The sequence below is a fragment of the Budorcas taxicolor genome, chromosome 3, assembly GCF_023091745.1.
Source record: "Budorcas taxicolor isolate Tak-1 chromosome 3, Takin1.1, whole genome shotgun sequence".
NCBI classification, from domain to species: domain Eukaryota; kingdom Metazoa; phylum Chordata; class Mammalia; order Artiodactyla; family Bovidae; genus Budorcas; species Budorcas taxicolor.
This window is the reverse complement of record NC_068912.1, coordinates 23,270,665-23,298,361: the sequence shown is the minus strand read 5'-3', so window position 1 is coordinate 23,298,361 and position 27,697 is coordinate 23,270,665. Positions and strand designations below refer to the sequence as shown.

Below are 27,697 nucleotides of genomic sequence, written 5' to 3'. Positions count from 1 at the left end.
ACAGAGCATCACTCTGACGTGGACAGGGAAGTAAATATTTTCCTGGAGGAACACCCTGGAATTCTCTGATTAAGTAATTTGCAAAAGATTGGTAGCCATAAGCTTCCTCTTAAATGGAAATGCTTCCCAGCTTTAATGGGCTTGCTTTGAGGGGAAAAGGCATCATTTAATAAAGGAGATAGGAAGTATAAGCCAAATCATCCATTTTTTTCTTAGTCTTCCAATTTTTAGTGACCCTTTCCTGCACAAAGCTTTTTGTAACATTCTAGAAGTAAAGAAACAGATAATCAAGCTGTAGAAATATCAACCCACCAAAGACTAGCCTGTCATATGATTACAAGGCATTTAGGAAATGTCTTTTCTTATTTTTACTAATAGCCCAGTGGTACTAAGTTTCCTGTTAAGATTCAACCATGACTGATATTTGGCTTCTAATGGCTCATAGAGATTACAGTAATTTAGGTAAGCTACTACTTCCATGTCTGTCATCCTACAAGAGTAGGCATTTCCCTTGTTATCTTGACCAGTTGCTAAATGTTAGAAATGTTAAGGTAGTGGAATGAATAATAAGAAACCCAACTTCCTACCAAAACATTAACAGAATACATAGATTAGGGGGAGAAAGTAAGTGAACTCTAGTCCTGATTTGGATCCTGAAAAGATGGACTAACTTGTTCTGTAGTTACTTACCTTTGATATTGGTCCTTAGGAAACATTTTAGAAAGTTAAGGGATTTAGTGGCACGGAAATTAGAAGTTTGATCTTGATACCATAGATGTGACTAAAATCTGGTTCTTTCTTGTCTGTATAGTTGGAATAAGGCTTGTGAACAGTGCTAACTGGAGAGAGTTTGCCAGTCTAACAATTTTGTGTGATAATTTGGCATCTTATTAGAGAATATGGTTCTAATGAATTTTGCTCTGTATCCTGCAGATAGTTGATGCTTTGGCCCCTTCATCCATATACTTGTATTTAGCATGCTATAATAAGATTCCACTCCCTCCTTAGGAGTGCAGACCTTTTCTTTTACTGAATTGTTCTACCTTTGCCAGGCGTTTTTCAGTATTACAATAACTTTAGATAAAGCCTTGTGTGCTTATAGAACCTTGTGTTTGAAGGGGAAAAAAAGGTGAAAGAAAATGGAGTTAAATTCTCACTCAGACTATGCTTAATTGGAAGCAGAACTTAAATTCAGAAAAATCTGTATTGATAGATTTGGTCTTTTACATATTTCCTTTCTGGTTATAATGGTTGTAAGAGGTCAGGGTAATTGAAGTCTATAGAAACTAAAGAATTGAAAAAGACCTCCAAGATTTATATAATGAGTGAAATGGCAGTCCTTTTGATAGATATTTCCTTTAAACTCTTTTCTATTACAGGATTAAACTGTATCATTGAAGTCTGATCATTGATAATACCTAGTATAAATCAGCGTTTTCTGGTGTTCTCTTTTTAACTATTTAGTCAAGTTACAGTAACTTTTTTGAAAAGGCCTGATGGGGCTGTTTTAATATTGTCAGCCTTTAACTCTTATCCTTAACCCCTCCCGCCCCCTCCTGCACCCACTTCTCTTCATTCATTTGTGGACAGCAGCAGTATCTTCATTTCTTCTGCTTCCTCATTTGTATTTTTAAAAGATTTGTCTTTGTCATTATGTGCAGTCAGAGATCTGTGAAAGATCAAGGAAACCTTGACCTGAATAGGACAGTAGATCCAAGCCATGAGTTTCCTGAGGAGGCTCTTTAGTTTCTTCTACTTGCACTGTTTATACCTAAATGACCCCAGTGGCAGATTTCTGTAAAAGGCCTATCACTTTTATGCTTGCTTACACTTCTGATCCAGTGTCTGGTTGAGAAGTTTGGTTCGTAGCTTCAAAACAGTTCAAGAAAATTGGTTTCAGACTGAAAATCTGCTTCAGTCATCTGCTGTCTGCTTCAGTTAGATCTAGAATCCTCTGATTAGGACAAGGGGAAACCGATCAGATTATACCCCAAATTGCTCCTGTCATTGAGGATTAAGTGACCTACCTAAAATGACTTCCATTTGGAGTGTAAGCCCTAGAGGAAACAGTTATTTAATACCTTTGCTTGCTTTGAGCTAGTATTAGAAAACTCTGGTTCCTGTTGATATGATCAAGTTATTGTTTTCTGACTTACTGGTCATTTTCTTTCTTTCTTTGTTTTTGAAGTCACAGAATCTTCACATCCCTGAAAAACTCAAGTTGCTTCTTCAACTAGGGTCTCACTAGTAATTCTGCAGGTTTGCAGCCAATGTGCAGGGATATGTGACAAACTTCCTGGAGAGCAGGGAAGGGATATAGTGACTCACACACTTTTAAAGTCCATTTTCCATCCTGCCTTGTAGAAACGGTACTAGAGGTGTGATAAATGAAATTAGCTTTGTTTTTCAGATACTAATATCCTGTGAGACACAAACATTTAGAAAATTTTCTCTCATTTCCCTTTGAGGTGAAGCTCAGAGAGCTTTTATTCTTCTGCCTTTTGTACTGCAGAATCATGTGTACTGCAGAAAAAATAGCTGGGAATGTGGAGCTCATATAAGGCAACCCAATAAGAAAAACAGAAGGAATGAGTCCACAGGCCGGGAAAGCAGAATAATTTCTGTGGGGTGATAGTTTCTGTGTATTAAAGCATTTTGGAATATGGTTTTAAGCCACCTCGTCACTAGGCATTTGGAGCAATTAACTTTGTTAAGTCATTTTTATTACAATTAAAAGACAATCATATAGATTGTAAGTAGTGTGAGTATTGACAGAAGGTAAGTCCTCAACTTCTTCCCATATCATCACTGAGCCAGGATAAATTTCCCAAATAAAATATCAGTGTTTGTAATTTGCTTCCAACAAAGGATGGGAAGTGGAAGAGAGACATAAAACTGTAGCACTAACAATACTAATTTTATCAGATTTCAAATAAGAGTAATTAAACTTCTAAAGTGACATACTAATTCTTTTTGCATTACTTTCCCTTTTTGTTATTTAAAGTCACATTCCAGAAATAAAAATCTTTATCATACTGGTTTCTTCTTGCTAAAGCTGGAAGGATAAAATAAAAAGTTCAGCAACATCAGAAAATGTTTGATCTAAAATAATAATGAAGAGTATGGTGGTTAAGTACATGAACCAAATCGACTTCCTTGTTCCTTTTGAGAGCTCATGATTGTCTGGCAAATGCATGTAGGTTTGTGTTTAGTGTATAACATGAATAGACAGTGCTTCCTTTTGCAATTTCAAAATAATCGCTTTGAAATACCCCTCTCAGTCTGTAAATTTTAGAGGCATGTGTATATACAAGTGTGTTTTATAAACCATGAATCTGTCTGTTTCCACCAAGTATGATCAATTTGATAATAAAATCAGGCTTACTTTTTACCACTTAAAGTTTTGATCTTAGGGCTGTTGAGAAAAAGTGATTCATAACAGTTTAGATGAAGAAGGAAGTAACATGTTACATCCATTAACTTGGCACTAGACCCTTTTAGGCCTATTTACCCACTGAAAAAAGCTGTAAGTTTTCATTTCTTCATGGCACTGTGTTGTGTTAAACTGTGTTAACATTTGTGCTAGCATGGAGCATGTACTTTTTTATATATAAGTGTTAGAATTTCAGCTATTTTAGTTGAAACACAAAATTGTTACTTATCCAATAAAAGTATCAAAGGCCAAACAGTAATTATTTGGTTTCATTCTTAAAAGATTAATGAGAAAAGTAGAGAAAGCTCTTTATCTTTTTTTTCCCCTTATAGGAGAACCAGTCTATTGATGATTGTACTAAAACTCCAAGTTAAATAAGGCTCTGAAATGAGTGAATGCCTTTGTATTTAACTAGAGGAAGGAAGCAGAAGAAACCTGAATTTTTTTACTCTCAAGGAAATGAGAAGCACTAAACTTCCCCTAGAAATGTGAAATGGATTACTTTACCTTAAAAAAAACCCTTCCTGCTCTGCTTGCTGAAGGAGAGTAGTGGAAAGTGGGATGAAAATTTGAGGAGCCTGTTGTTATGAGCTATCTGGGAGATAGTGAAAGACAGGGAAGCCTGGCATGCTACAGCTCATGGGGTCTCAGAGTCGGACACAGCTGAACAGTTGTTACGGTGGGTGGTGCTGTCCCTGTGTATGTTCTGGAAAGGCCTGTTTCTTGTGTTCTTTGAGGAACAAAGAGATCATAGAAGGAAGAATTCCTTGACACTACAGAATTTTAAGTCATGAAAACAGTTGCTTTCTGAATTACAAGCTTGTAAGCTGGAAGGGTACCTAAGAGATACTGTGATTTAAAGACAAAGATACACCATAAAGGAACTTGACTGCAGACAAGTCCCCCCCACCCCCCACCCCCCACCCCAGCTACTTTGGTTCCAATATTAGAATGTCTAGTTAAAGAATTTTATTTCTCAGGAGAAGCTTATGGAAGACTCCATGAAATCTTAGTTTTCTTATGGTTCTAGAAGGGAATGGATGCAGGTAAAATTGCAGTCTGATAGGAGACCTTTTTTCTTTGATCCTCTCATGTAGGATCATAATATTTAAGTCATCAATAGTTGATTCATGAGGTGAACAGGTGAGAGTTCTTATAATTTCATGGTAGAGTGCCCAAGAGTGAGAGGGAGGTGGGCCCAGAGGACATAAAGAGCCTGGCACTGAGGGGAGAACAGCCAGGCACTTGTTACTGCAAACTTGTTCATGCTATAAAGTTTAGCTCTTTAAATCACATTTCAAAATTAGTCAGCTATGATTCCTGTGTTCCGAGAAACTTTATGGGAAAATTTTACTCCTTTTCTGTCGGTTGCATATAAATGGCTTAAAAAGAAAACAAGAATGACCATAGAGTAGAATTTGGAGAAAGTGGTCTTGTTGCAGCCCAGTTGGGGCTCATTACTGAAGAATTAAAATAACACTTCATGACTTTCCCTCAAGGCTTATTTGTGCATGATGGAGTTTTAAGGAGTTATCATTTAATGATGATTAATCCTATTTGTTAAAACACCTATTCAAGAGTTCATCTTAATCTACTGATCTGTGTTTTTTTCAACTGTCCTGCAAAGTAGGAAGAACTTAAGAGTGTTACTTCAAACCTCCATCGTGAGCAGTGAAGAGGCAGACTTAAGATCACCCCCTGAAAACACTGTTGTTGTTTAGTCACTCAGTTCTGTCTGACTCTTGTGACCCCATGGACTGTAGCCCACCAGACTCCTCTGTCCATGGGATTTCCCAGGCAAGAATACCTGGGAGTGGAGTGGGTTGCCATTTCCTCCTCCAGATCTTCCTGACCCAGGGATCAAACCTGCGTCTCCTGCATTGGCAGGCGGATTCTTTACCACTGAGTGTTCTGCTGAGTACATTTAGGTTCTATGGCCTTTTTCAACTCTCTGCTTTCTAGTGCATAAACCAGTTTGCCAATAATATTGTGAAATAGTAATAATAAGGAATATACTGAGTATATGCCAAGCACTGTTTCAAGCACTTCAAAGGCACAAAACCCTTTGTAGCTGAAAAGTGTATGGAGTGGATATTACTATTAACCCTAAGAAGTGAGGGAACTAAGTTATGAAAAGGATTTGTCTAAAGTCACATAGCTAATGATGCAAGCAGAAATCTAACCTAGACAATCTGGCTCTAGAGTCCATGTTCTCAAGAATTATGCCATCCTCAACTTAAAAAGCACAAAAGTATGACTTTTTGCCTCTGTGATAAAAAAGACCTTATATTTTCATGCCACTTAAATTTTGCCCAAAGCTTTTAAAGTATTATATTTTAGAAGTTTATTTCTATGTACTTTATAGAGTCAGACAGTTGATAGAAAATAATGCTTCAAGAGAGGGAAGTTTTGGTAGCACCTCCTTATGTGTGATTCAGAGCCTTGAAACTTGGGAGAACCACAACTTGAGAACTGTTATTGAAGCCTCAAATAAAAGTTTTTAATAAAATTTCCAGTCTAACATGTCAAACTTACCCTGGAGATCGAGAGGCAAGTTAAATTTGAATGAACAGATTCTTAGCTTTCAGTAGTTCTAAAGGTGGCAGAACATTTTATTTCATATTTATCAAACATTAGCAATAACTTCCTCAATATAAAGTATAGTACCTTTAAATTAGAAATGTATAGTTCTGAGGATAGTGTTTTGTTGCTTTGTAAAAACTTAGAAAGGGTATTTTCCGCCAAAGAGTTCTTACTGCCTTTTAAAAAACCAGGAATGGTAACAGCAGAGGCTTGTCTACTGTAAACTTACAGGTAGGACTTTGTGTGGGATAACTTATTTCAATATTTTCTATGTATATATTTTTTAAAATTTACCCCTCAAACAAACACATTCAAAAAAGCTTTTTGCATTCAAATTGGTAAAGGCTAAGCTACCCTTCAAGCTGCCCTGAAGGAAGTACCGCAGACTGCTGCTCCTGAGAAAATGAGTAAGGAAAACAAAACCCCTATGCAATAGAGTGTCAGGATGAAATGGGCATTTTTGCTTCATCTCCATTTAACTCTTGATGAAGTCAAAATCATGGTATCCTGTCCCAGAGTGAATTAAAGAGAGAACATTATTAATAGAAAGTCAGATGTGGCATCAGAAAGGCAACAAAGGTAAGTGGAGGGCAGAAAGGGTTAGACAGAAGCCTTCAAGGCCAGTGCCAATCACCCTTTCTAATCTCCACTTACCTTGCTTCTGGAATCCTGTACAGGAATCATCGCAGGATGTGAGCCCAGTGTGGTATGGTGGGGGTGAGGATCCTGACCTCACAGAGCTGAACTTTCGTCAACCACAGGATTATTCTTTTCAACACTCAGAAGGGAAACAATATGAAAAGTGTGTTTTTTAAGTCTGTCACTGAGTGGAACAGTTCATTTTCTTTGCAGAAAAAGAAAAAAGAAGGTTCTGATCTCTATCGTTCAGGGAATAGTGAACAACAATAGTGTTGTTCAAAGTGAGCGTAATACAACACGGTTGTCCTCAAGTGAATTAGCATCCTGGGTTCAATGAGTTCCCAAAGCAGCCACATCTTAGGAAATATGTTCAGTCACCTCTACACAACCAGTGTCCTAAATGAGATGGTTCTGGGGCTGGTTTAAAAGTAAGTATTGGAAATCTCTATTGTACAACAGTCTGCCACAGAGCTCTAAACATGCCGAGTGGTAAAGGTGTCTTCTTGTGAGTAGGGCTTTATTGAATAGGGTATTGCCTTGGTCCAAAGTTAACACAACATTCATGGTAAAGATCAGCAAATGAGTCATAAAATTAACCTGTTAGGACATCATGCTTTTAGTACTTTTTCATGAGATTGGCCGGGTCCATTGCCAGTACCCTGGCATAATCTTGCAGATGCCAAGAGATGGAGTGTAGGTGTGAGCTGGCCCTGCTCATCTTACCTGTAGAGGGTAGTGAATGCTCATTATTTATGCAGAGCCTTTCATTCATGTGTGTGAGCTCAGGAGCAGGTTCTCTGCTCTTGGAGGAGGAGACAAAAATCTGATTTGTCACCAGAAGGAACAGTGAATGGTCTCTGCCTGAAAGTCTAGAGACTTGCCATCTTGGCATGGCTCTTATACAGGGCTAGCTATAGCTATGTAACTGTGGTCAAGGCGCCTAATCTCTGAGGCTCAGGTTACCCAGTGGCCAGAAGAAGAGTTGTAACAGGTTGGTTTCTGAGGCCAGGGTCAGAACTGGATCTCACGGTTCTTTAACCTGTGTAGGTTCTGTAAGACCCAAGGAGTATCAATGATACATTTTCTCTGGTGTCCAGATGAATTGACCATTATAAATTCCTACATTTTCAGAAGAAATCAGTAATGTGAGCAATAGGTCTTAATCTAAAATTTGATGAACAGTCTTATTTTTACAGATGTGGAGAAGAAGGAACACCCTATATTTGTGCTGTCTGAAATGGCAGCCATCAGCCATGTGTGATTATTTGAATTACATTTAAAAAGATAGACATACCATTGGGACTGTTATAAGAAAAACGCTTAATGAAAATTCTTTTAAGCAGTATCTATAGTTTCAGATACAAAATTATGAATAGTGATTCTTTGTATTGCTACTAATTCTCTCAGTGCCAGCCAGAATTTCTTCAAAAGGCTTAGATATAACAGGATAATATTTTTAAAAATAATATTTTATTTTTAGATGTTTGAAAAAAAAAATCATTTCCTCGGGCTCAGTAGCCACGTGTGACTAGTGTCTACTGAACAGCAGAGGCATAAAGTTGCAAAAACTTCTGGTGGTCAGCACTGCCTTAGACATAAATCTAGACCATGAACTGCAGCTACTTGTCCCTTGGTGTGGGGCATAGATGTTTGTGTCCCAGGGAGACTGTGTTCATTTTTGGTGAGTGAATAAATGGATTAAATTCCTTTTAGACAAAATGGTGCAAGAAACCCTTCAGGCTCAGGATGTTGGCATTGGACAAGGGTTTGAGGGGGATGGAAGGAGGGGAGGTAAGAGGAAGGGGTGAAGAAACGGCTGAACAATTCTCGGCCCCGGAGCTGGACTAGACCTCAGCTGCTGTAGGACGCAAGACCCTTGCAGGAAGGTTCCTCATTGAGATAATCACCCCACTTGCCACTGATCCCAAGGGAAACGTGGGAGGAGCAGGGCTGCCCTGATCCCTCTCCGCACTCAGTGGTGGGAAAAAGTTGTCACACTGGGTCCATGTCACAGTAGGGAAAATTATTACATAGTGGCAGGAAGGAAATAATTCAGGGTTTCTGGAAATAAGTGAGAGGGGTAACCACTTAGTCCGGCAGTCTAACAGCTGTGCAGTTGAAACCAGCTTACCTTTTTAGGTTTAAGCTGGAGTGTTAGTAACAAAGTATCAGTGATGAATGACTTTTCTACACTGTTGGTGTTGCCTTCCCTGTCGGCCCTGCTGGCAAGGGGGCCACTCTGGGGGGAAAGGAAGAAATCAGAGGTGGATGGCAAAATGAGTGTAATCTAAGCTGCTGTCTGGAAGGCACCTGCGAAGGCAGTCACCTTTCTCTTCTGGACCCACTTCTAGGTACAGCTGCAGGGGACGACACGGAGGATGCAAGCACGGAGTTCACCGACAGTATCGAGGAGGAGGCTGCACACAACAGCCACCAGCAAGTAAGTCCGAGCTAGGTCCCGGGGTCCCGGGGTGGAGGGCTCAGAGCCCTTCGGGGACTGGTGGTCTCCTGCAGCCGTTGTGGGCCTGGCATGAGAAGCCCTCTTCGTGCATAAACCACTGCCCTGTCTTCTTCCTGCTCTCCCCAAGCTTCCCAGCCGCCTTTCCAACCGCCATTCTCACTCCATTTTTCTTTCCAATCCACCCTTTCTGCTCCTTGTGTCTCGTGCTCCTGCTCCCTGCCCCTTCCTGCCCTCCTTTGCCCCTATGTACCATCTATAGCTATAGCTTCAGAAGAATTTTTGCTCACAACAAAACCATGGACTCTTACCATCTTGGGCTTTTGTAACCGAAATACATCCCAGAAGACAGTTACCAAAGGGCCACTTGGGGAGGTGGCAGGCCTGGCCCCTGCTTCAGGAGAGTGCTCTCTGAGGAACTACAAGAGGACTGGAATGCCTCCAAAACCAGGCTCATCCTGGGGAAGTCTCACTACATAAAAGAGAACTTTGTTGGGCACCTGACTGCTCAAATGGTGATGAGTCAGTGACCAGCAGATGACACTTCAAGAGCAAGCCCTGGTCAGACCTCAGAACCCAAGGCTGGTACCTTTCAGCCGTGGTACCCAAGGCTGAAACATGGTTCTCATTGACCTGCAGTGAAGGTGTAACCAGCATTTTCTTGAGTTCAAGGGTAGAATGTCCTGGACCTCAGTCCCCGAGAGTGATCCCATAGCATCCACTGGAATGCCTCTGTGTCTTCACCTTGCCCAGGGACATTTGGCAATCCCGTGTCCTAAAGGGACCGGGTGTGTAGATTTTTTCAGGAGCAAGTGGATCATTGGTATCTGTCGTTCTGCAGAAGCAGCTGGGCGTTTCCAGGGATAGCTTCCTTGGAGCAGTTGGAAAACTGGGGGGGAAATGAGTCTGCCTCTTCATCTCCTGCATGAGAAAAAGACGAGGCACGTCTGATAATCCTACAGAAAGACCACATGAGCAGTACCCAAACCTCACAGGATTGGGCACAGTCTTTGACTCTTGAGGACATAAGCAGTTGTCTGAAACACCTCCCATTCTCAACACAGTTTCTCTACCTTCTACCAAGACCCCCTTTGTGTTGCTCTAGACACACCTGGCCCTAACTTCTCCCTTGAGTTCCTGCATGAGCTCCACTTCTCTTTTTGCTTGGACAGCTGAGTCCTCCTAACCAATGCTTGTACCTTTAATTATGTGCTCTGTTGCCCCTCTGGGCCAATCCCTTGCCTCACCTCTCACTCCCTGATTGCACTGAGGACCTTGGGTGGGAGAGAAGGGTGTGCAGGATGTGAAAATATCCACTCTCACATGGAGCTTGACTGGGATGTCAGCTGTCAAGCTGACACTGATGGTTATTAACTTCAGAATATATGAACAGGCGCCACAGATATGGAAAGAGCCAGATGTGGTCCAAACTATAGTAGGAGTGATAGTAGGAGTTCTCCACTCTGATTCTCAGTTATAGGCAGACTGGTTTATGAAGTCACTTCTTCCTCAACCTTCTTTTTCCTATAGCTGAGTGTGGAGAAATGATCAGACTACATTTTGAGGTCAGTCCAACCCTGGAATAAATTGTTCCATTGGGGCATTTGTACTTCCCTTGCAATGTCTTCCCTATCCCTTGGCATGTGTTCAGTTGCTTCAGTCGTGTCCAGCTCTTTGCAACCCCATGGACTGTAGCCTTCCAGGTTCCTCTGTCCCTGGGATTCTCCAGGCAAGAATACTGGAGTGGGTTGCCATTTCCTTCTCCAATCACTTGGCATAGGAGATACCTAATAAATTAGACAAGTATTTATCTGTTGGATGAAAGAATATCTTGGGTAAGCAGTGTTTTCCTTTGCATCTCCTTTGCTTGAGAGTCAATCTTCAGTTCTGGGAAGGAGGTATGTGAAATCATTGTAAACTTACAGCAACTTTTCTGAGGGTTGTGGGCGTGGTTCTCCTGCTACCAATTAAATAAAGCTTGTTTTGTCGTAACTGTCTTGTGTCCAGATTCTCAAAAATGTATCTGCTTGTCTCCAGGGAACTGGTCCCTTAAAGTTGTGCTCTGAGCTTCTCCTAGTTGTGTCCTTGGGAGTAGACCTTATTCTCAACACCAAGCTTGCTTCCTGCCTCAGGCATACACACACTTCCCCTTATAAACATATCCACCCAATTTTATGTTCCTTTTAAGGCAAGAACCAACTTTTGGCCAAAGCATATTGCTCCATCTTTATTTTTGGACTCACCCTCCTCAGGAAGTTTCAGGTCTGGCCATAATGAGAATTTTCCCCATCTCTCACACAATTCCATTCTTAATCAAATGTAAGATCTATAATACCTAGGAAATTCCTGTGAAAGAAACTAATCATCATTGTCTTTCTTCATTTGAACTTTTGCAATAGAGAAAATTAATCAACAGTCACAAATGCAAAGGAGAGAAAGGCAGTGATGAACTTGAAAAAAGGTCATTTTTAATACCTTAATGCTGTCTGAGAACTGAATACACTGTGGGAGGTATGGAGCAATAGGGCTAAAACAAAGCCATTCTATTCAAATAAGAGATCAGGTTTGCACATTGAATTCTGTGGGGCAAATGGAAAACCAGCACACCAAAAAGTTGAATTATAAAATGGAAACAATAGAACAGAAAAATTAGGAAATGTGAAAAACAACAACAGCAACAATAATTTATGCGATGTAACTAACAATAGAACTAAAGGATCTGTACCACTGCTGCATACACTGACACCCTGGGGTTTTGCTTGAGGAAGAATAATAGAAGTATTAGCTTTTCATAGATGATAAAGAAAAAAATAATTAAAATGCTAATCCCGAATCACTTTTCATGCATTTACATTTAAAATTTAAAGACAAAGCAGCCAAAGTAAACTCCCTTGGACATTGAAATTTGAAAAGTCAGATTAGCCTGGGAACAAATCAGATCTCTGTTTTCTCATTTAAAAGTAAGAAATCAGACCAGATAAACCATATGGTCCATTCTGGTATTAACATTCCATGGGTCTTATTTTCCCTTTTTAAAGAAAGCCAGTGTATTTAAGTCAGTAAAAGATAACATACATCCAGAAGGCACTTAAAAAATAGATGGCATCATTAAAATTAGACATCATTTTTAAGCAGAAGGAACCCTTAAGGTTTCCCTGGAGTAGGAAATGGCAACCCGCTCCAGTATTCTTGCCTGGAAAATTCCATCAAGAGAGAAGCCCTGTCTTTGGGGCCCCAAAGAGTCAAACACAACTGAGCAACTGAGCACCCTTTATTAACAGCAAAGAATAACTGTGTCCATATTGAAGGCTGATGGCAGTGTTTATTTTAGGTAAGTTAGTTGCAAAGAGTTTATGTAGAAAGATAATGTCACATAATTTAAAAGAAAGGTTAGGTCATAAGCTTTCAAAATTGGTTGTATCCAGTCCTCCTCCTTCATTTTGTCCCAAGTGCTTCATGGCACATTCAGGGATGGCCGCCAGTCTAAGCCTGGCAGCAGAGCCATAGAGACATTCTCAGGAGCCTCCCAGATCTCAGGCTTACAGCTGCAGGTGGGATTGGTGCTGGGAAATGAGCACACGTGGGCAGCTTCTCCTTTCTTCGCCGAGAGGGCAGAACCTGCACATCTCTTCACAACCTCCACTGCTGTGCTACTAAACGCTTTACACATACACGCCATGAATCAACCCCATCATGCACCTGAAGCCTAGATTTTAGCATGCTGTTACGAGGTCCAAAGCAACAGTCAGTGGCTTTGAGACAGGCCAAGTAGATCTATTAATCACTGATTCATTTAAGCTCCTCTGAGCCCTGTTTTGTTCAATATATTCCTGATCTAATTGAAGGAATCAAGTATATAATTAATTCTACAAGTCATTCCTAAACAAGTGGCCACTACATGATTTATGGAGATGCACATAAATATTTTGATAATGTTGATGATTGTAAGTGGTTTTTTGTAGCCAGAATGAATTTGTGACAGGTACAAGTCACTATATTTATAGAGATAAAACATGACCCAGAAATAGCTGTGTGGAGACGTGGAAAATTGGGAGGTCAAAATCAACTTGAAGTTAAGCAAAACCCCAAAATGCTGCCGCTGAAAGGAAAAAGAAGCCATCATGACATTGGGATATAAGATTACTATTTGACAGGCAGGAAATTCATGTACTAAAATAATTGGTCATACACTGAGTAGATTATCATACTCAGGTTTTGGTTTCTTTAAAGAGCATGATGAAAAAGCTGGAGAGGCGCCTAAGACAAATAGTAAAAAAGTTTAAAAGTTAAAAAATTGTTATTGAGGAAAAAACCATACAGTCTGCTTTTATTAAAATTTTAAGGAGTAACTTCAAGAGTATCTTCAAAAACCAAAGGTGATGGGAAATTGTTTCTGCTTGTTTTCTTCTCACTTGCTTAGATCTGTAGAGAGAGTTCGGCTGGCAGCATCAGCACAGAGTGTTAGCCAACAGGGAAGGTGGTTGCTAGACAGGTGGCCTCATTTTCTTTAATTTTTTTAAAAAAAATTTATTCAACTTTCTGTTTTATATTGGAGTAACAATTAACAATTGCTGCAACAACAGCCTCCCAATTAACAATGTTGTAATAGTTTCAGGTGGACAGGGGAAGGACTCAGCCATACATATACATGGATCCATTCTCCCCCAAACCCTCCTGCTATCCCATCCCATCCCATCCCATCTAGGTGGCTTCAACTTTAACTTCTCACCAACTGTAGACTGTGATTCTCCTGCTGCCAATGAAATTAGTTTCTTTGTCTTACCCGTAACTCCACCCATACCCTATTTCTCTGGTTATGACTCCTAAGTGCCCGGATCCTTCCTCATCATCATCCTTGTCAGAGTCTGAGTTACAGGCCTGGCCTCAGGCTCTGAGCTGTGGTATCTTAGCCATGATCTTTGCAATCAAGGACTCGAGTGTTGTGGAACTGATGAAGCTTTTTGTCTCTTGAGAAGGCTCCCAAGGAACTCTGTCCCCCCAGAAAGAGAAGAATCAAGAGCATCCACACTCTCCAGTCCTCTTTAAACCTCATCTGTTTGCATTTGTTTTCAGTTTGTTGTGTGCTTGTGGTTTTTCCTCACCCACCTGTGCAATTTCTTCCTGCGGCCCATGGCAAAAATTCTCCCTGCTTGTGAGGTGCGTCCTCTCACCCCAACCAGTCTCCAGGGACCCTATGGTTGGGAAAGTCCTAGGAGGGAGATCTACCTTTTTTGGTCCCTTTAAAGGCTGCCTTTGTGCTCTGATGTTCCTCAGAGATCCTCTTAGTGAACTAACTTCTTTAAACCGTGGTTTTCTTTCAGCTCATCAAGGTGGCGTTGGAGAAAAGCCGGGCAGCTGTGGAGACCCAGAATGTCTCTCTTGCTCCTCCTTCCCTGACAGGAGGGGACAGTAACAGGGGTCTTCAGGAGGAAATGCTCCACCTGAGGGCTGAAATTCACCGGCACTTAGAGGAGAAGAGGAAAGCTGAGGGGGAACTGAAGGAGCTAAAGGCTCAAATCGAGGAAGCAGGATTCTCCTCTGTGGCCCACATCAGGTAGGACGTGCCCCAGAGAAGAGGAGCCTGCCGATTGAGAGGCTGCTGTAGCCCAGGGACCACACTGCAGCAGCCAAGGAATTCATGCCGCCATGGGGCTTCTTGGTCCACATCCCAGGCTCCATGCATGCACGGTTCTACAGATTCTTAGAAAAGCTGATAATACGAGATAATGCATGTGTGTGTGTGTATGTGCTCCATGTCCGACTCTGTGATGCTATGGACTGTAGCCCACCAGGCTCCTCTGTCCATGGGATTTCCCAGGCAAGAATACTGGAGTGAGGGCCATTTCCTCCTCCAGGAGATCTTCCTGACCCAGGGATCAAACCCATGTCTCTTGCATCTCCTGCATTGGCAGGTGGATTCTTTACCACTGAGCCACCTGGGAAGCCCTGAATAATGGTGATTATCAATAATTACCATTTGAACTATTCAAATAAAGTGAAAGTGAAGTCACTCAGTCGTGTCCAACTCTTTGTGACCCCGTGGACTGTAGCCTACCAGGCTTCTCAGTCCATGGGATTTTCCAGGCAAGAGTACTGGAGTGGGTTGCCATTTCCTTCTCCAGGGGATCTTCCCAACCCAGGGATTGAACCCGGGTCTCCCACATTGTTAGCAGACGCTTTACCCTTTGAGTCACCAGGGAAGCCCTATTCAAATAAATCTGGTCTTAATTCAATATAAAAATGCCCATTATCTGCTATACATATGACTGTCACAAGTGGAAATCTCCCAGTTGTATGACAGGTATTGCTCTTTTGAATTGACTGGAATGTGTAAGGAATCTCCTGCTACCCAAGATGCTTCACTGCTGTATGCAGAACCAGAACAGTCCATGAGGAGGAGGGTTTACACAGAGCCTCCACTCATCTTTCTCTCAGAAGCACAAATCCTTAAATTGTGGAATAACAATTTTAATAATCTCTTCTGTTTTATTTACCTTGCGAAAGTGGGAAGTAACTTATTCTTTGGCTAGAATGGCTCTGCTTTCAGTCTTCCCCCTCACCCCCAAAAGAAGCTTGGAAAACATGCTGATAGCATAGGGATAATCCACTCACTCATTCGTCCATAAGGGTCACAATCCTCATGGCCTGCTGTTTAGAACACAGCTGTGCAGATGGAAAGCTGCTAATCCATACTCTATAGTTTCCCTGCCTATTGTATGCCACTTAAATGTCCCTGAGTCATAGAATAACATTAATACTAGTACTTTGACATCTAGCACAATGTACCTTTTTACCATTAAGGAACCTCAGGCCTAAAAAGTTCTAGCAAACTTGCTGAAGTTTGCATAATAGTCCATGGCAAGATCCCTGGCTCCCAAATATTAAATTCTAAGCCTTTTCTCCTATATACTTTATCAAACATTTTTTGAAATTCTCTTGCAATCATCCTTTGTTCTGGTTCTTTTTCTCTGAATCATCATATTTCTCATCTTCAGTTCAGTTCAGTTCAGTTCAGTCGCTCAGTCGTGTCTGACTCTTTGCGACCCCATGAATCGCAGCACGCCAGGCCTCCCTGTCCATCAGCAACTCCCGGAGTTCACTCAGACTCACGTCCATCAAGCTTAAGTCTGATTTAAACTTCATTATGTGTAAACTTTCTTGTGCTATCATGGGTGGGAACAGTACATCTCTTTCAATCCCACAGCTGAATATAGAAGCACCACTCACTGATACTGTAGAAGATAGACTATGTAATTTGTAATTCTATGTAATGCTTCTCTTTTGGGAAGATTTTGTTGAGCCTTGCTTTTGTTAGTTTGTATTGTGAAAAGAGCAGGGTTTTCCCCCCAAATACAAAGTTATGACATAACATTAAATAGTCTTTATACCACACATGTGCCCCTTTCTTTCCCTGTTACACTTCAGTTTTAGTAAAATACCTGTTCCCCTTTTCTCCACTGAGGAAACTCTCACGGTCTCTCTGATTCCTATGTCCTAAACCATGTTCATCCTTAATTCACTCTAGACAAGCTCTGCTCTATTCCAGAACTTTAGGATTCTGGGCCATGCAATGTAGAGGCCCAGCAAACTGCTGGTCCTTCAGGCTGAATTAGCTACTACCTTTGTGTCTCCTGGTCAACAGTTCTCAATTTACCATCCTTAAGAATCACCTGTGGAACTTAAATAAAATGTAGATTCTTAGGCCTCAGCTCTTAGGCTTTTTAAACAAGCACCTCCTAGGATTCCGCTGTTAGTATTCCTCAGGTCTGCAGCTGATAAGAGCAGAATTATATAACTTCTCAGTTGCAGACACTGAACTAACCATAGCACTTAAGAATTTCATGTAAGCATCCAGTGACTCCACTAAGTCAATGAAGTGAACTGCCTTTTTAAATAAATTGCCTTATTAAAGCCATACTTTTTATTGCTTTCATCCAATCCTAGTAAAGGATTTGGTGAGAGGAAAGGCTGCAACCAGAATATCTTGGTGAAAATTAGTTGTTTAGCCCATTATATCTTCTCAGCAAATAGGAATGTTCGATGTGCAGCTGGCACTGTGGAGGCTCTGGGGACACTGGGTGAACAGACAGAATCCCTCCTCATGGAGACGAGCTCCTATCACAGGTGGCAGATAGAAAGCAATTCATTAACATAAGCACATTTGACTACAGTTCTGGTTAGTGTTGTTTCTTCTGTGTTCCTAGGTCCCAGTCTCTCATCCAGTAGTTGAAAAATGACTGATAATAATTAATAGAACTGTAGTCTACATAATCATAAATTTCTCCCAGGCAATGTCCTTTTTTATTTTTTATTAACAGTAAGTATCCTTGTTTATTCTACAGGCCACTGAAAATTAGAACATGAGTTTGCAAGCATGGGTAAAGACAAGTAGACTGTGTGTCTTGAGTCCAAGATTTTTAGTGATAATGCTGCGAAGTATTTATGGGAGTGTGGGGAATCTCCTGCTCTTCCTGAGCCTTGATTTCTTTGTATATAAAACAAGGGATGTTTTAATAGGTCTTGGAGGTCACTTCATGTACTGGGGTGTCTCTAGTGAGTCTCTGATGGACTGAGTTGCGGGTTAACCGGGCTCCTAGGAAATGAGGCCAAGACCAGACCCGGCCCCTGACTGTGTATGTTTCTTGCAGGAACACCATGCTGAGCCTTTGCCTTGAGAATGCAGAGCTGAAAGAGCAGATGGGAGAAGCAATGTCTGATGGATGGGAGATTGAGGAAGACAAGGAGAAGGGCGAGGTGATGGTGGAGACTGTGGTTGCCAAAAGGGGTCTGAATGAGAATAGCCTTCAGGCTGAATTCAGAAAGGTCCAGGGAAAACTGAAGAATGCCCGTAATATCATCAGCCTACTCAAAGAACAGCTGGTGCTGAGCAGCAAGGAAGGGACTAGTAAGCTTAATCCTGAGCTCCTTGTGCACCTGGCCCAGGAGATCAACAGAATGAACACAGAGCTGGTTTACTCTCCTGGAAAGCGCCAATGCCTAGAAGAGGAGGGTGTGACCACAAGGCCGTGCCCCAGACCCCAGAGCCTTGACCTTGGGGCTGCCCTCACAGTGGATGCTCACCAAGTAAGTGTGGGGTTAGATGAAAAGCCCTTGGAGAAAGGCTGGAAATGTCCGTTTTTACCTTAAACTGTTCTGCCCCGTGGGTCAGGAGGTGCCACGGGAAGGGCACCTTTGCACCACAAGTAGTGGTGATAATGTTCCTCTAACATCCAGCCTTTAGAAAGGTTTCTTTTACAATATTCTCTCATGAATATTACATGAGTAATTAACTTTCATAAATATTTGAATGCTTAATTTTCCAGGCAAGACACTAGGCACTGGAAACAGGCAATAAGACTTCTTCATCTCTGCCCTTCAGATATTCAACATGGTGGGGAAAGATGGCACAAAACCAGATCATTTCCATAGGATGCAATATAGAGCTACACAGGGCTTTAAGGCAGCCAGTCAGTGGTGTGTAATGACATCTCTTACCCATCACTGCTGTGTACTTGACAGCTCAGCACAGGGGTCTGCTCCTGAGCCTCAGAGGAACTGTCAGGATTCTCTAAGGGGAGGGGGCTGAGCTGCTGCTGCTGCTGCTAAGTCGCTTCAGTTGTGTCCAACTCTTTGCGACCCCAGAGACGGCAGCCCACCAGGCTCCCCCGTCCCTGGGATCCTCCAGGCAAGAACACTGGACTGGGTTGCCATTTCCTTCTCCAATGCATGAAAGTGAAAAGTGAAAGTGAAGTCGCTCAGTCCTGTCCTACTTTTCGCGACCCCCTGGACTGCAGCCCACCAGGCTCCTCCACTCATGGGATTTTCCCGGCAAGAGTACTGGAGTGGGGTGCCATTGCCTGCTGGGGATTAAGTAAAATGGATAGCAGAGGACTGAGAGAACAACTGGGTAGGAATGCAGGGAGAGATGAGTGGAGGTTTCCACCCCTTCTCTTTTCAACCATGAACAAACATTTGCTGAGGGTTCCTCACAGACTCAGGTGGCACTGTGCTGTGTGCTGTAGCAACAGAGATAAATAAAACATCACCCCAGCTTTCCAGGTGCTCAGTCTGGAAAGCAAGTAGCTGCCAAGTGGAATGAGGAGTGTTACGACAGACACATGGATGAAGTACACAGGGTTCGCAAGGCGAAGTGGTCACCACTGCCTGGGGAGGAGCTCAGATGGCCCTGACTCTGTGCTGGCTCTTTTCACAGCTGGATAACCAGCCCCAGACCCATGACCCTGGGCCACAGTCAGAATTTCGCCTCTCGGGATCCACGAAGCACCTGCGCTCCCAGTTGGCACAATGCAAACAACGCTATCAGGATCTCCAGGAGAAGCTGCTGATATCAGAAGCCACTGTCTTTGCCCAGGCCAACCAGCTGGAGAAATACAGAGTCATGTTTAGTAAGTCTTAAGTTCACCACCACCTGTCTTCTCCCTGAGAAGCTCATGCTTTGCAGACTTCACTCTTCTTTCCCAGTCTCATGGCCAATTTAATCCTGACTATGACCTTAGCATTGTGGAAGTGGATTGTTGTTGTTACCTAGTCGCTAAATCGTGTCCAACTCTTTTACAATCCCATGGATTGTAGCCTGCCAGGCTTTTCTGTCCTTGGGATTTTCCAGGCAAGAATACTGGAGTGTGTTGCCATTTCCTTCTCCAGGGGATCTCCCTGACCCAGGGCTCGAATCCACATCTCCTCCCTTGGCAGGTGGGTTCTTCACTGAGCCACCAGGGAAGCCCATGGAAGTGGATACTCAACTTCAGTCTGCAGATGGCAGAAACAAATGAATGAATAAAGCAAGTTTGCAGTGACAGCATAGGGAGGGAATGAGCTAACGTCTAGCTTCACTGATTTCTGGTACAGTCAACAGACCGCCTTACCGCTCTCAACACATGTTGATTGTTTCTCTTCTGCTCCTCTTTGCACCACAGTAGACTCTTCAAAAATGTACCATTGTTGTTGGTCTAGAAACAGTGCTTTCTCGTAGAACTTCTGCAGTGACATAAATGTTCTGTATCTACATCACATGTGGTTATGGAGAACATGAAATGTAGCTAATTCAATTTGGGGATTTAAAGTTTTATTTAATTTTTATCAGTTTAACATAAAACAGTCACGTTTATAACACTTACAGAACAGTGCAGATCTTGGTGTCTTTGAAACTGAGTTAGTTCTGCTCCATTCAAACATTCCCTGAGCCCCCGTGAACAAAACATTTGCTAGTTTCCCTGGGGCTTGTAGAGTTGATAGTATGCAGTGTCTGACTTAAACATGTCTGGTCCCAGGGAAGCCCAGGTTATCTGTAGGTAAGCTCACCAATGGGGAACAAGCTCACCTGGTGGAGAGAGGTCCTGCTGCCTGGAGCAGGTGTTTCTTCTCCCACCTCAGTCCAAAGAAGCATCTATCCCACTCTGGGTCTGACCTCTCCAAGGGCCAGGGTGCGTGCTGCTGAGGATGAGAGTGTATGTGGGAAATTTAGATCCTCTGTAGCACGCCCTGTCTGTTCCCAAGCAGGTGGATCATCGGTGAAGCAGGACAGCAAGCAAGTGCAGGTGGACCTCCAGGACCTGGGCTACGAGACCTGTGGCCGAAGCGAGAACGAGGCTGAGCGGGAGGAGAGCACCAGCCCTGGTGAGAGCTTGGGTGGGGGGCTCGCCCTCCCCCACTAAGGGCAGCCTTCACATTTGGGTGCTGCTGGCCAACCCCACATCTGATGAGGAGCAGGGCTGAGGGGTGCAGTAGGCTGAAGGGGACACAGGACAGAGGGGGACAGAAAGTTTGGAGAACTCATGCCCAAAATGAGGCTGAGTGTGAGTTTGAATTTCTACAATTAGTTTTCAACATGCTGCCTGTTTAAAAAACAATTTCAGTGTGAACTTTAAAAAAAAATGTTCTATCCAACTGATTATTTTAGAAAAAATACTGTGTGTGTGATAGTTGCTCAGTTGTATCTGACTCTGTGACCTCATGGACTGCAGCCCGCCAGGCTCCTCTGTCCATGGAATTCTCCAGGCAAGAATACTGGAGTGGGTTGCCATTCCCTTCTCGAGAGGATCTTCCCAACCCAGGGATCAAACCCAGTCTCCTGCATTGCAGGCAGATTCTTTACCATCTGAACCACCAGAAAAAAAATATACTAAAGTCTATTTATTAATGAGAAGATCAAATGAGCTTTGAGTGAGTCAGTGAAAGTTGCTCAGTCATGTCCAACTCTTTGAGACCCCATGGACTATACAGTCCATGGAATTTTCTAGGCCAGAATACTAGAAAGGGTAGCCTTTTCCTTCTCCAGGGGATCTTCCCAACCCAGGGATAGAACCCAGGTCTCCCACGTTGCAGGCAGATTCTTTACCAGCTGAGCCACAAGGGAAGCCCAAGAATACTGGAGTGGGTAGCCTATCCCTTCTCCTGCGGATCTTCCTGACCCAGGAATTGAACCAGGGTCTCCTGCATTGCAGGCGGATACCAACTGAACTATCAGGGGGATATGCAAACTGAACATCTAAAAAAAGTGTTTTTCTGTTATAAAAGCACTTTAGCTATAGGGACATCCACCAAATTGAAATTGAGGAGAAAAACACTGAGTAAAATAGAAGGTGACCACACCTGACTTGCAGGGCTCTTGGAGGACAAGAAATACAGCATTTGGAGGCTAGCACAGTGCCAGCACTGAATAAAGTACTGCTTTAACTTTTGTTCTAGTAATTATTGTCCTCAAGACCTTGAAGGGCATGGCCTCCGCAGCATGCCCAGCTTCACTCAGGAGGATGTCTTTGTCTTTTCTCAGAGTGTGAGGAGCACGACAGCCTCAGGGAAACAGTCTTGATGGAGGGGCTGTGCTCCAAGCAGGGACACCTGGGCTCCACAATGGCCAGCCCCCCTGGGAAGAAGCCCCCGGACAGCCAACTAGGGAAGCAGGAGGAGCTCCGGGCATACGGAAAGTCAGAAGACATCTCTGTCTTACGTAAGGACATCAAAGATCTGAAGGCCCAGCTGCAGAACGCCAACAAGGTCATTCAGAACCTGAAGAGCCGGGTTCGGTCCCTCTCAGTTACAAGCGATTATTCATCTAGTCTGGAGAGACCCCGAAAGCTGAAGGCCGTTGGTGCCCTAGAGGGATCTTCACCGCACAGTGTCACTGATGAGGACGAGGGGTGGCTGTCTGATGGCGCTGGGGCTTTCTACCCTCCAGGGCTTCAGGCTAAAAAGGATCTAGAGAGTCTGATCCAGAGGGTGTCCCAGCTAGAAGCCCAGCTCCCAAAAACTGGGACGGAAGGGAAGCTGGCTGAGGAGCTGAGATCTGCCTCGTGGCCTGGGTAAGGAGGGTGCTCTGTGGATCATTGCTTGACTGAAGATGTCTAAGTTTATGTGTGAAATAGGGAAGCCCAGGCAGGTAGAAGAGAGAACCCATTGGGGCAGTCAGAGAGGACCTATTTCAAAGGTAGCCCTGGGTGTTAAGAAAGGACACATGACCCCTGCTGGGAGATACCAGGTCCCTGGGATTTCCTCTTAGGAATGTCTTCATACAAGTAGTAAAACTGGAGGCAGACTTTCTGGGTTTGAATCCTAGCTCCAGTACTTACAGTCTATGCAAGCCTCCTTAGTCTTCCTGAGCCTGTTTCTTTATCTATTAAATGAGGATAATAAGAAAACCTATCTCAAAGGGTGGTTATTAGGTTTAAATGAATTAATCCAAGTACTTATAATAATGCCTAGCACATATTAAAGCTCTCAACCCTATTTGCCTTAATTATTATTGTTATTGATACTTTGTGTTGAAAAACACTGGACTAGATGTCCATCTCGGTATCCAGGTTATCTATGCTGAGTAACAAACTACCCCAAAGTAGGGGATTCAAACAGTAATTTATGTGAATGGCTGGGCTTAGTAGGGGTAGCTCTCACTTGGGGTCTCTCATGCCGTCAGATGATGGCTGGGGCTGGAGTCACTGTCTGGCTAGACATGGCTTCTTCATCCACGTGTCTGGTGGTACAGTGCTCCCTGGCTTCTCTCTTTCTGCACGTGGCTTCCTGTCTTCCGGGGCCTGTCCTCCTGGCCTGGGCCTCTCATAGTGGTGGTCTCAGGGTAGTTTCACTTCAGCATGGTAGCTGGCTTCCAAGAGTCAGGAAGTAAAAGTTGCCCGGTGAATTAAGAGTGATTCCTGGACTTGGCGCAGTGTCACAGAGCCCACACAGATTTGAGGAGGTAGAGAATGACTTCCACCTAATGATGAAAGAGGGGCACAGCCACACTGTAGCCAAGCATGTGGAACGGGAGCTCGAGTAATGGCCATCTTTGCAAAATACAGCCTGCCGTGATATAGATGGTCTTTGAAGTAGAAGACATGAAAGGACTTATTTGGATTTTTAGTATTTATTGAGTACCTACTCAATAAATATATTTATCATTTATTATCAACTATAAGTCTACGCTATATTGGTGCTGTAAGGAAAGTAAAATACAGCACGGTATTTACCCTCACAGAACTTATTTTTCACTTTTGGCACATGACTAATATATAGTAAACAGTGGAGGAATGGTGCTGTACCGTGTTGTTTGATGCAAGTTTGTCAGAACAGAATTTACTCTTAAACACATCCTTTGGTTTTGGTGCCAGAATTCAGCATTAACTGAGGAATTCTTAGAGATGCTCTTACAGAGATCTCTACAGAAGCCCCCATAGCTTAATTTTCCATTCTTACTCTTTCCTCTTCTTTCATTCATTAGGAAATATGATTCCCTGATTCAGGACCAGGCCCGAGAACTATCCTACCTACGTCAGAAAATACGGGAAGGGAGAGGTATCTGTTATCTTCTCACTCAGCACTCGAAAGACACGGTAAAGTCTTTCGAGGACCTCCTAAGGAGCAACGACATTGACTACTACCTGGGGCAGAGCTTCCGGGAGCAGCTCGCCCAGGGCAGCCAGCTGACAGAAAGGCTCACCAGCAAACTCAGCACCAGTAAGTCGGCTTCATGGCTTTGGGACCCTCTCAGTGACTCCCGGAGCCCAGCCCCAGGTGCCCGCCTCACCTCCACCACAGCTGTTACCCCAAGTCCTGCTTCTGCTTCATTCCTGGGAGCCGTTATGAGGTCAGGACTGGCCGGTGGGCTGCACAGAGGAGGAACCACAGGGTCGGAGAGGCCGTGATTGAAACTGTAGAAATGTCATCATTTATGGACTGCGCCCTTTGGGAAAGGAGGCTGAGTTCATCCAGTGTTGGGGGAGAAAGGGAGGAGGGATGGGAGGACTTCATGGCAATAAAAAGAGGCCTGAATCGAGAACTGCAGGACGCAAGCTCTAGCCTGATGCTACCATTCAGTCTCTGTGGGCAAATGGCTTCACTTTTGAAATCTTTGACATCTCTTGTTTCTTTGCCTATTGCCCGGCATCACACATGAATATAATTCAAATAGAGATAAAGGACAGCACCATGCCCACTTGAACATGGGCACTGAACATCACAGTACACAGGCTAGGAATATTGGTCACAGTTAGAGTCTTTTACTTAGAATTTCCTGAGAGCACCCGAGGGGGCACAGCAGGATCAGTTTTGGGGGCCAACCAGCCCACATCCCAGTGGCAGGTGCAGAGGTGGGACAGGGTTGTTGGTCACTTCCTCAAAGCAAAAGCAGGTTCTATGTGAAAGCTATGAGGGGACACAGAGCTCTCACCCGGAAGTCGTTCTATGGCAGGCTTGGAGCCTGGTATGTTACGGAGGGAATCTGGCCAAGTGCCTTTTGAACTTTTTTTTGCATTGATTTGGGGCAGAGGCAGTCATGATGGTGATTGCCAGGTCAGGGAGGTTCTGCCTGGCGAGTGCTAGAGATTCTGCAGGTCTGTTCTCTAAAAATGCAGCCTGAAGTCTCGAGATTAATTCTTCCACATGTCCTGACCACACATAAAGTGGTCACTATTTTGTGCTTGAATAGGCTCTTGCACTTGTAATGTGTAAAGTGAGACCTGTTTAATTTCTTACTGTTTCTTTCTGAATTTGGTTTGCAGAGGATCATAAAAGTGAGAAAGATCAAGCTGGACTCGAGCCACTGGCTCTGAGGTAATTCAGATAGAATCTGGTAAAGAAATTGGGAACAAGGCCTAAGGGATCAAGGAGGGCTGCAACTTCACAAGTCGGAAGTGGGGAGGGGGTATGGAAAGTACTGATTGTAATGAATTCATTTGTTCATGAAACACCTTCCTGTTCTTTTTAGCTTAATTCTTTACACTCTTTTGATAGAATTCTGTTGATTTCTATTTGTATAATGATTCTCCAGGCTTAGTAACCTAGAGTCAGTCTGACCTAAAAGTAAACTTACCAGATTTCAAGGGTCCTTAGCACCCCGAGGATCTCCTCTGCTCCCCAACTCTGTGTGTTTAAACACACAGTGTGCTTTTTGCCAAGTTGGCTTACCCCCAAGTTGAGTTAGCAGCTAGTTTAGTGGCCACACAGTTTCCTTGGGAAAAAAAGAATTGTATTACAGTTCCTAATAAAATTCCTCAATGTTGCAGATCTTGGGAGGCTACAGTGCCTTGGAAACCAGTTTCCAATGAGTCACTGCATATTTTCTTATTATGTGCAATAAAGTTCAGGCTCAGAGTTCTTTGTAGTTACCAGTTCAAATCCCTTTGTGTCATGAGTATGCTTTAGATCACTCAGTGCTCCTCCAAATATCTGCGGTGAAGGACAAAGGATTTTGTTTTTCTCTCTAATCTATCATAGACACACACATGGTCTGTACCTTAATCAACCAGATGATTCTACTTACGTATTCTTGGATGTTGTGAGAATGCCACACTTCTGTGTTTCTCGGTGCTCACCATCTATTTCTGTACTTACGTGGTTGGAGACCGGGAACCAGGAGTTCTCAGACTCCAGCTGTCCTGGGGACCACACTTGGAGCAGCAGTGCCTTAGAGGGCTGGCTGAGCCTCTGCAAGTCCTCAGTGTATCGTGTGGCCAGTGCACTGGCCCCCCCCTCCCTCTGCACCCGGCCTCCTTCTCACTCCTAAACCAGAGATGGGTAATTTCATTTATTCTTTGCAGGCACGGTCCCCTTGACTTACGTAGTTTTCCTCATACGGACTAGCTCCTCCAGTGATTCTGGCTTCCCCTGTTGTCCTCCTTCACCCCACTAGGCTTAGCAGGGAGCTGCAGGAGAAGGAGAAAGTGATTGAAGTCCTGCAGGCCAAGCTGGATGCCCGCTCGCTCACGCCGTGCAGCAGCCATGCCCTGTCTGACTCTCAGCGCTCTCCTAGCAGCTCCTCCTTTTTGTCTGATGAGCTGGAAGCCTGCTCTGACATGGACATCGCCAGCGAGTACACACACTATGAAGAGAAGAAAGCTTCACCTGGTCACTCAGGTAGCCTCCACTTTCTGAGTGGAACCACCTTTTTCTAGGCTGAGAGGAGACTTCCACATCCAGGCTTTATAGATACACCTTGGCCTGTGTCAGGCTGAACCATGCCAAACATAGGCCCCAGTGGGTCAGGACCTTTGCTTTGCTCCTGACTCTACGAGTTGACCCTGTCACTGGGTCTCCACTCTCACCTGGATGCTGTTGGACCAGGCAGATCACAGTGGGGAGAGTGAGAAGAGGATGGAGACTTTTGCTTCCCCACTGCCTCACGGGCACACAATCTGTCTGATTGGTCTCCTTCTTTAAGATGGGATGTCTTATCCCTCCAGCCAGCTGCAGCTCCTGAACCCCTGAGTTTCCTTGGGTGTCCACATATGCTGCTGCACTTGCCTGGTGTTTTTGGAGGTGCCTTTGTCTTGGTTCCCAGCTCTGAGCCCCACTGTTACCTCTCAGGTGGCTTTTCTCACTGAAGGAGCAATCTGCAAGTAAGGAATGAAAGCTGCTCACAGTGCTTGTGCTTGGTGCTTTCCCTGAAAACAAGGCTCTGCCCTGGTTAAATTGTAAGATCAGATTCCAGTTCTTTGTAGAATACCAAACATGTTCTTTCATTCATGGGTTTTGTAGATTCCATCCATCATTCGAGTCATTCTGCTGTACTGTCTTCCAAACCATCAGCAACCAGTTCATCTCAGGGGGTTAAGGCCGAACCCAGCAGCAACCCTATCAGCTTCCCAGCTCCCCAGAATCCCCCCAACGAGGCCAGCCAGGCCCATCCAGGTATGCACTAGCCAATGGGGCAGGGGCTTCATCTCCTCTCACTCAGCTTTGACTTTTCTTCAGGGACAAGAAAAGCACCATTAGGAGCTTAGATACATCGGATCCTAGACAAAAATCAGGAGACCATTTAAATTCACGAATAGGGTCGGATTAGTCTTTAGCTACTGTAGAAAAATAAATAATCCACATCAGACTTTGATCTGCATACCAATTTTGACCAGTCATTGGCTAATCATTTTAAAAGAATCATCTTCATTTCTTTCTCTCATTTCACCCTGGGAATCAAAGAGGCAAAATGTTTCTCTCAGGATTATTGTAGCCAGAGAGCAAAAAGAATTTTCCCTCTGCTGCTCCCTTGTATGTTTTCCCCATTTTATCTGCAGAGGAGCCTCTGTAGTTGGTGGGACTATTTCCTTCATAGCTGAGGATGCTTCAGTATCCTT

The 27,697-nt window shown here is 43.6% G+C and overlaps 1 protein-coding gene across 5 annotated transcripts in view; it reads left to right on the top strand.

Annotated features, from left to right (window-relative positions):
- PDE4DIP (phosphodiesterase 4D interacting protein) overlaps positions 1-27,697 on the top strand; it is a 203,936-nt gene that overhangs the window by 149,205 nt on the left and 27,034 nt on the right. For all 5 annotated transcript variants that reach the window (XM_052637981.1, XM_052637980.1, XM_052637982.1 and 2 more), the window contains 10 exons: positions 9,007-9,095; positions 14,435-14,667; positions 17,762-18,197; positions 19,327-19,519; positions 20,631-20,750; positions 21,907-22,435; positions 23,848-24,083; positions 25,127-25,178; positions 26,257-26,480; positions 27,102-27,254. In XM_052637981.1, the coding sequence (XP_052493941.1) occupies positions 9,007-9,095; positions 14,435-14,667; positions 17,762-18,197; positions 19,327-19,519; positions 20,631-20,750; positions 21,907-22,435; positions 23,848-24,083; positions 25,127-25,178; positions 26,257-26,480; positions 27,102-27,254 (2,265 nt within the window). The remainder of the gene's footprint in view (positions 1-9,006; positions 9,096-14,434; positions 14,668-17,761; positions 18,198-19,326; positions 19,520-20,630; positions 20,751-21,906; positions 22,436-23,847; positions 24,084-25,126; positions 25,179-26,256; positions 26,481-27,101; positions 27,255-27,697) is intronic.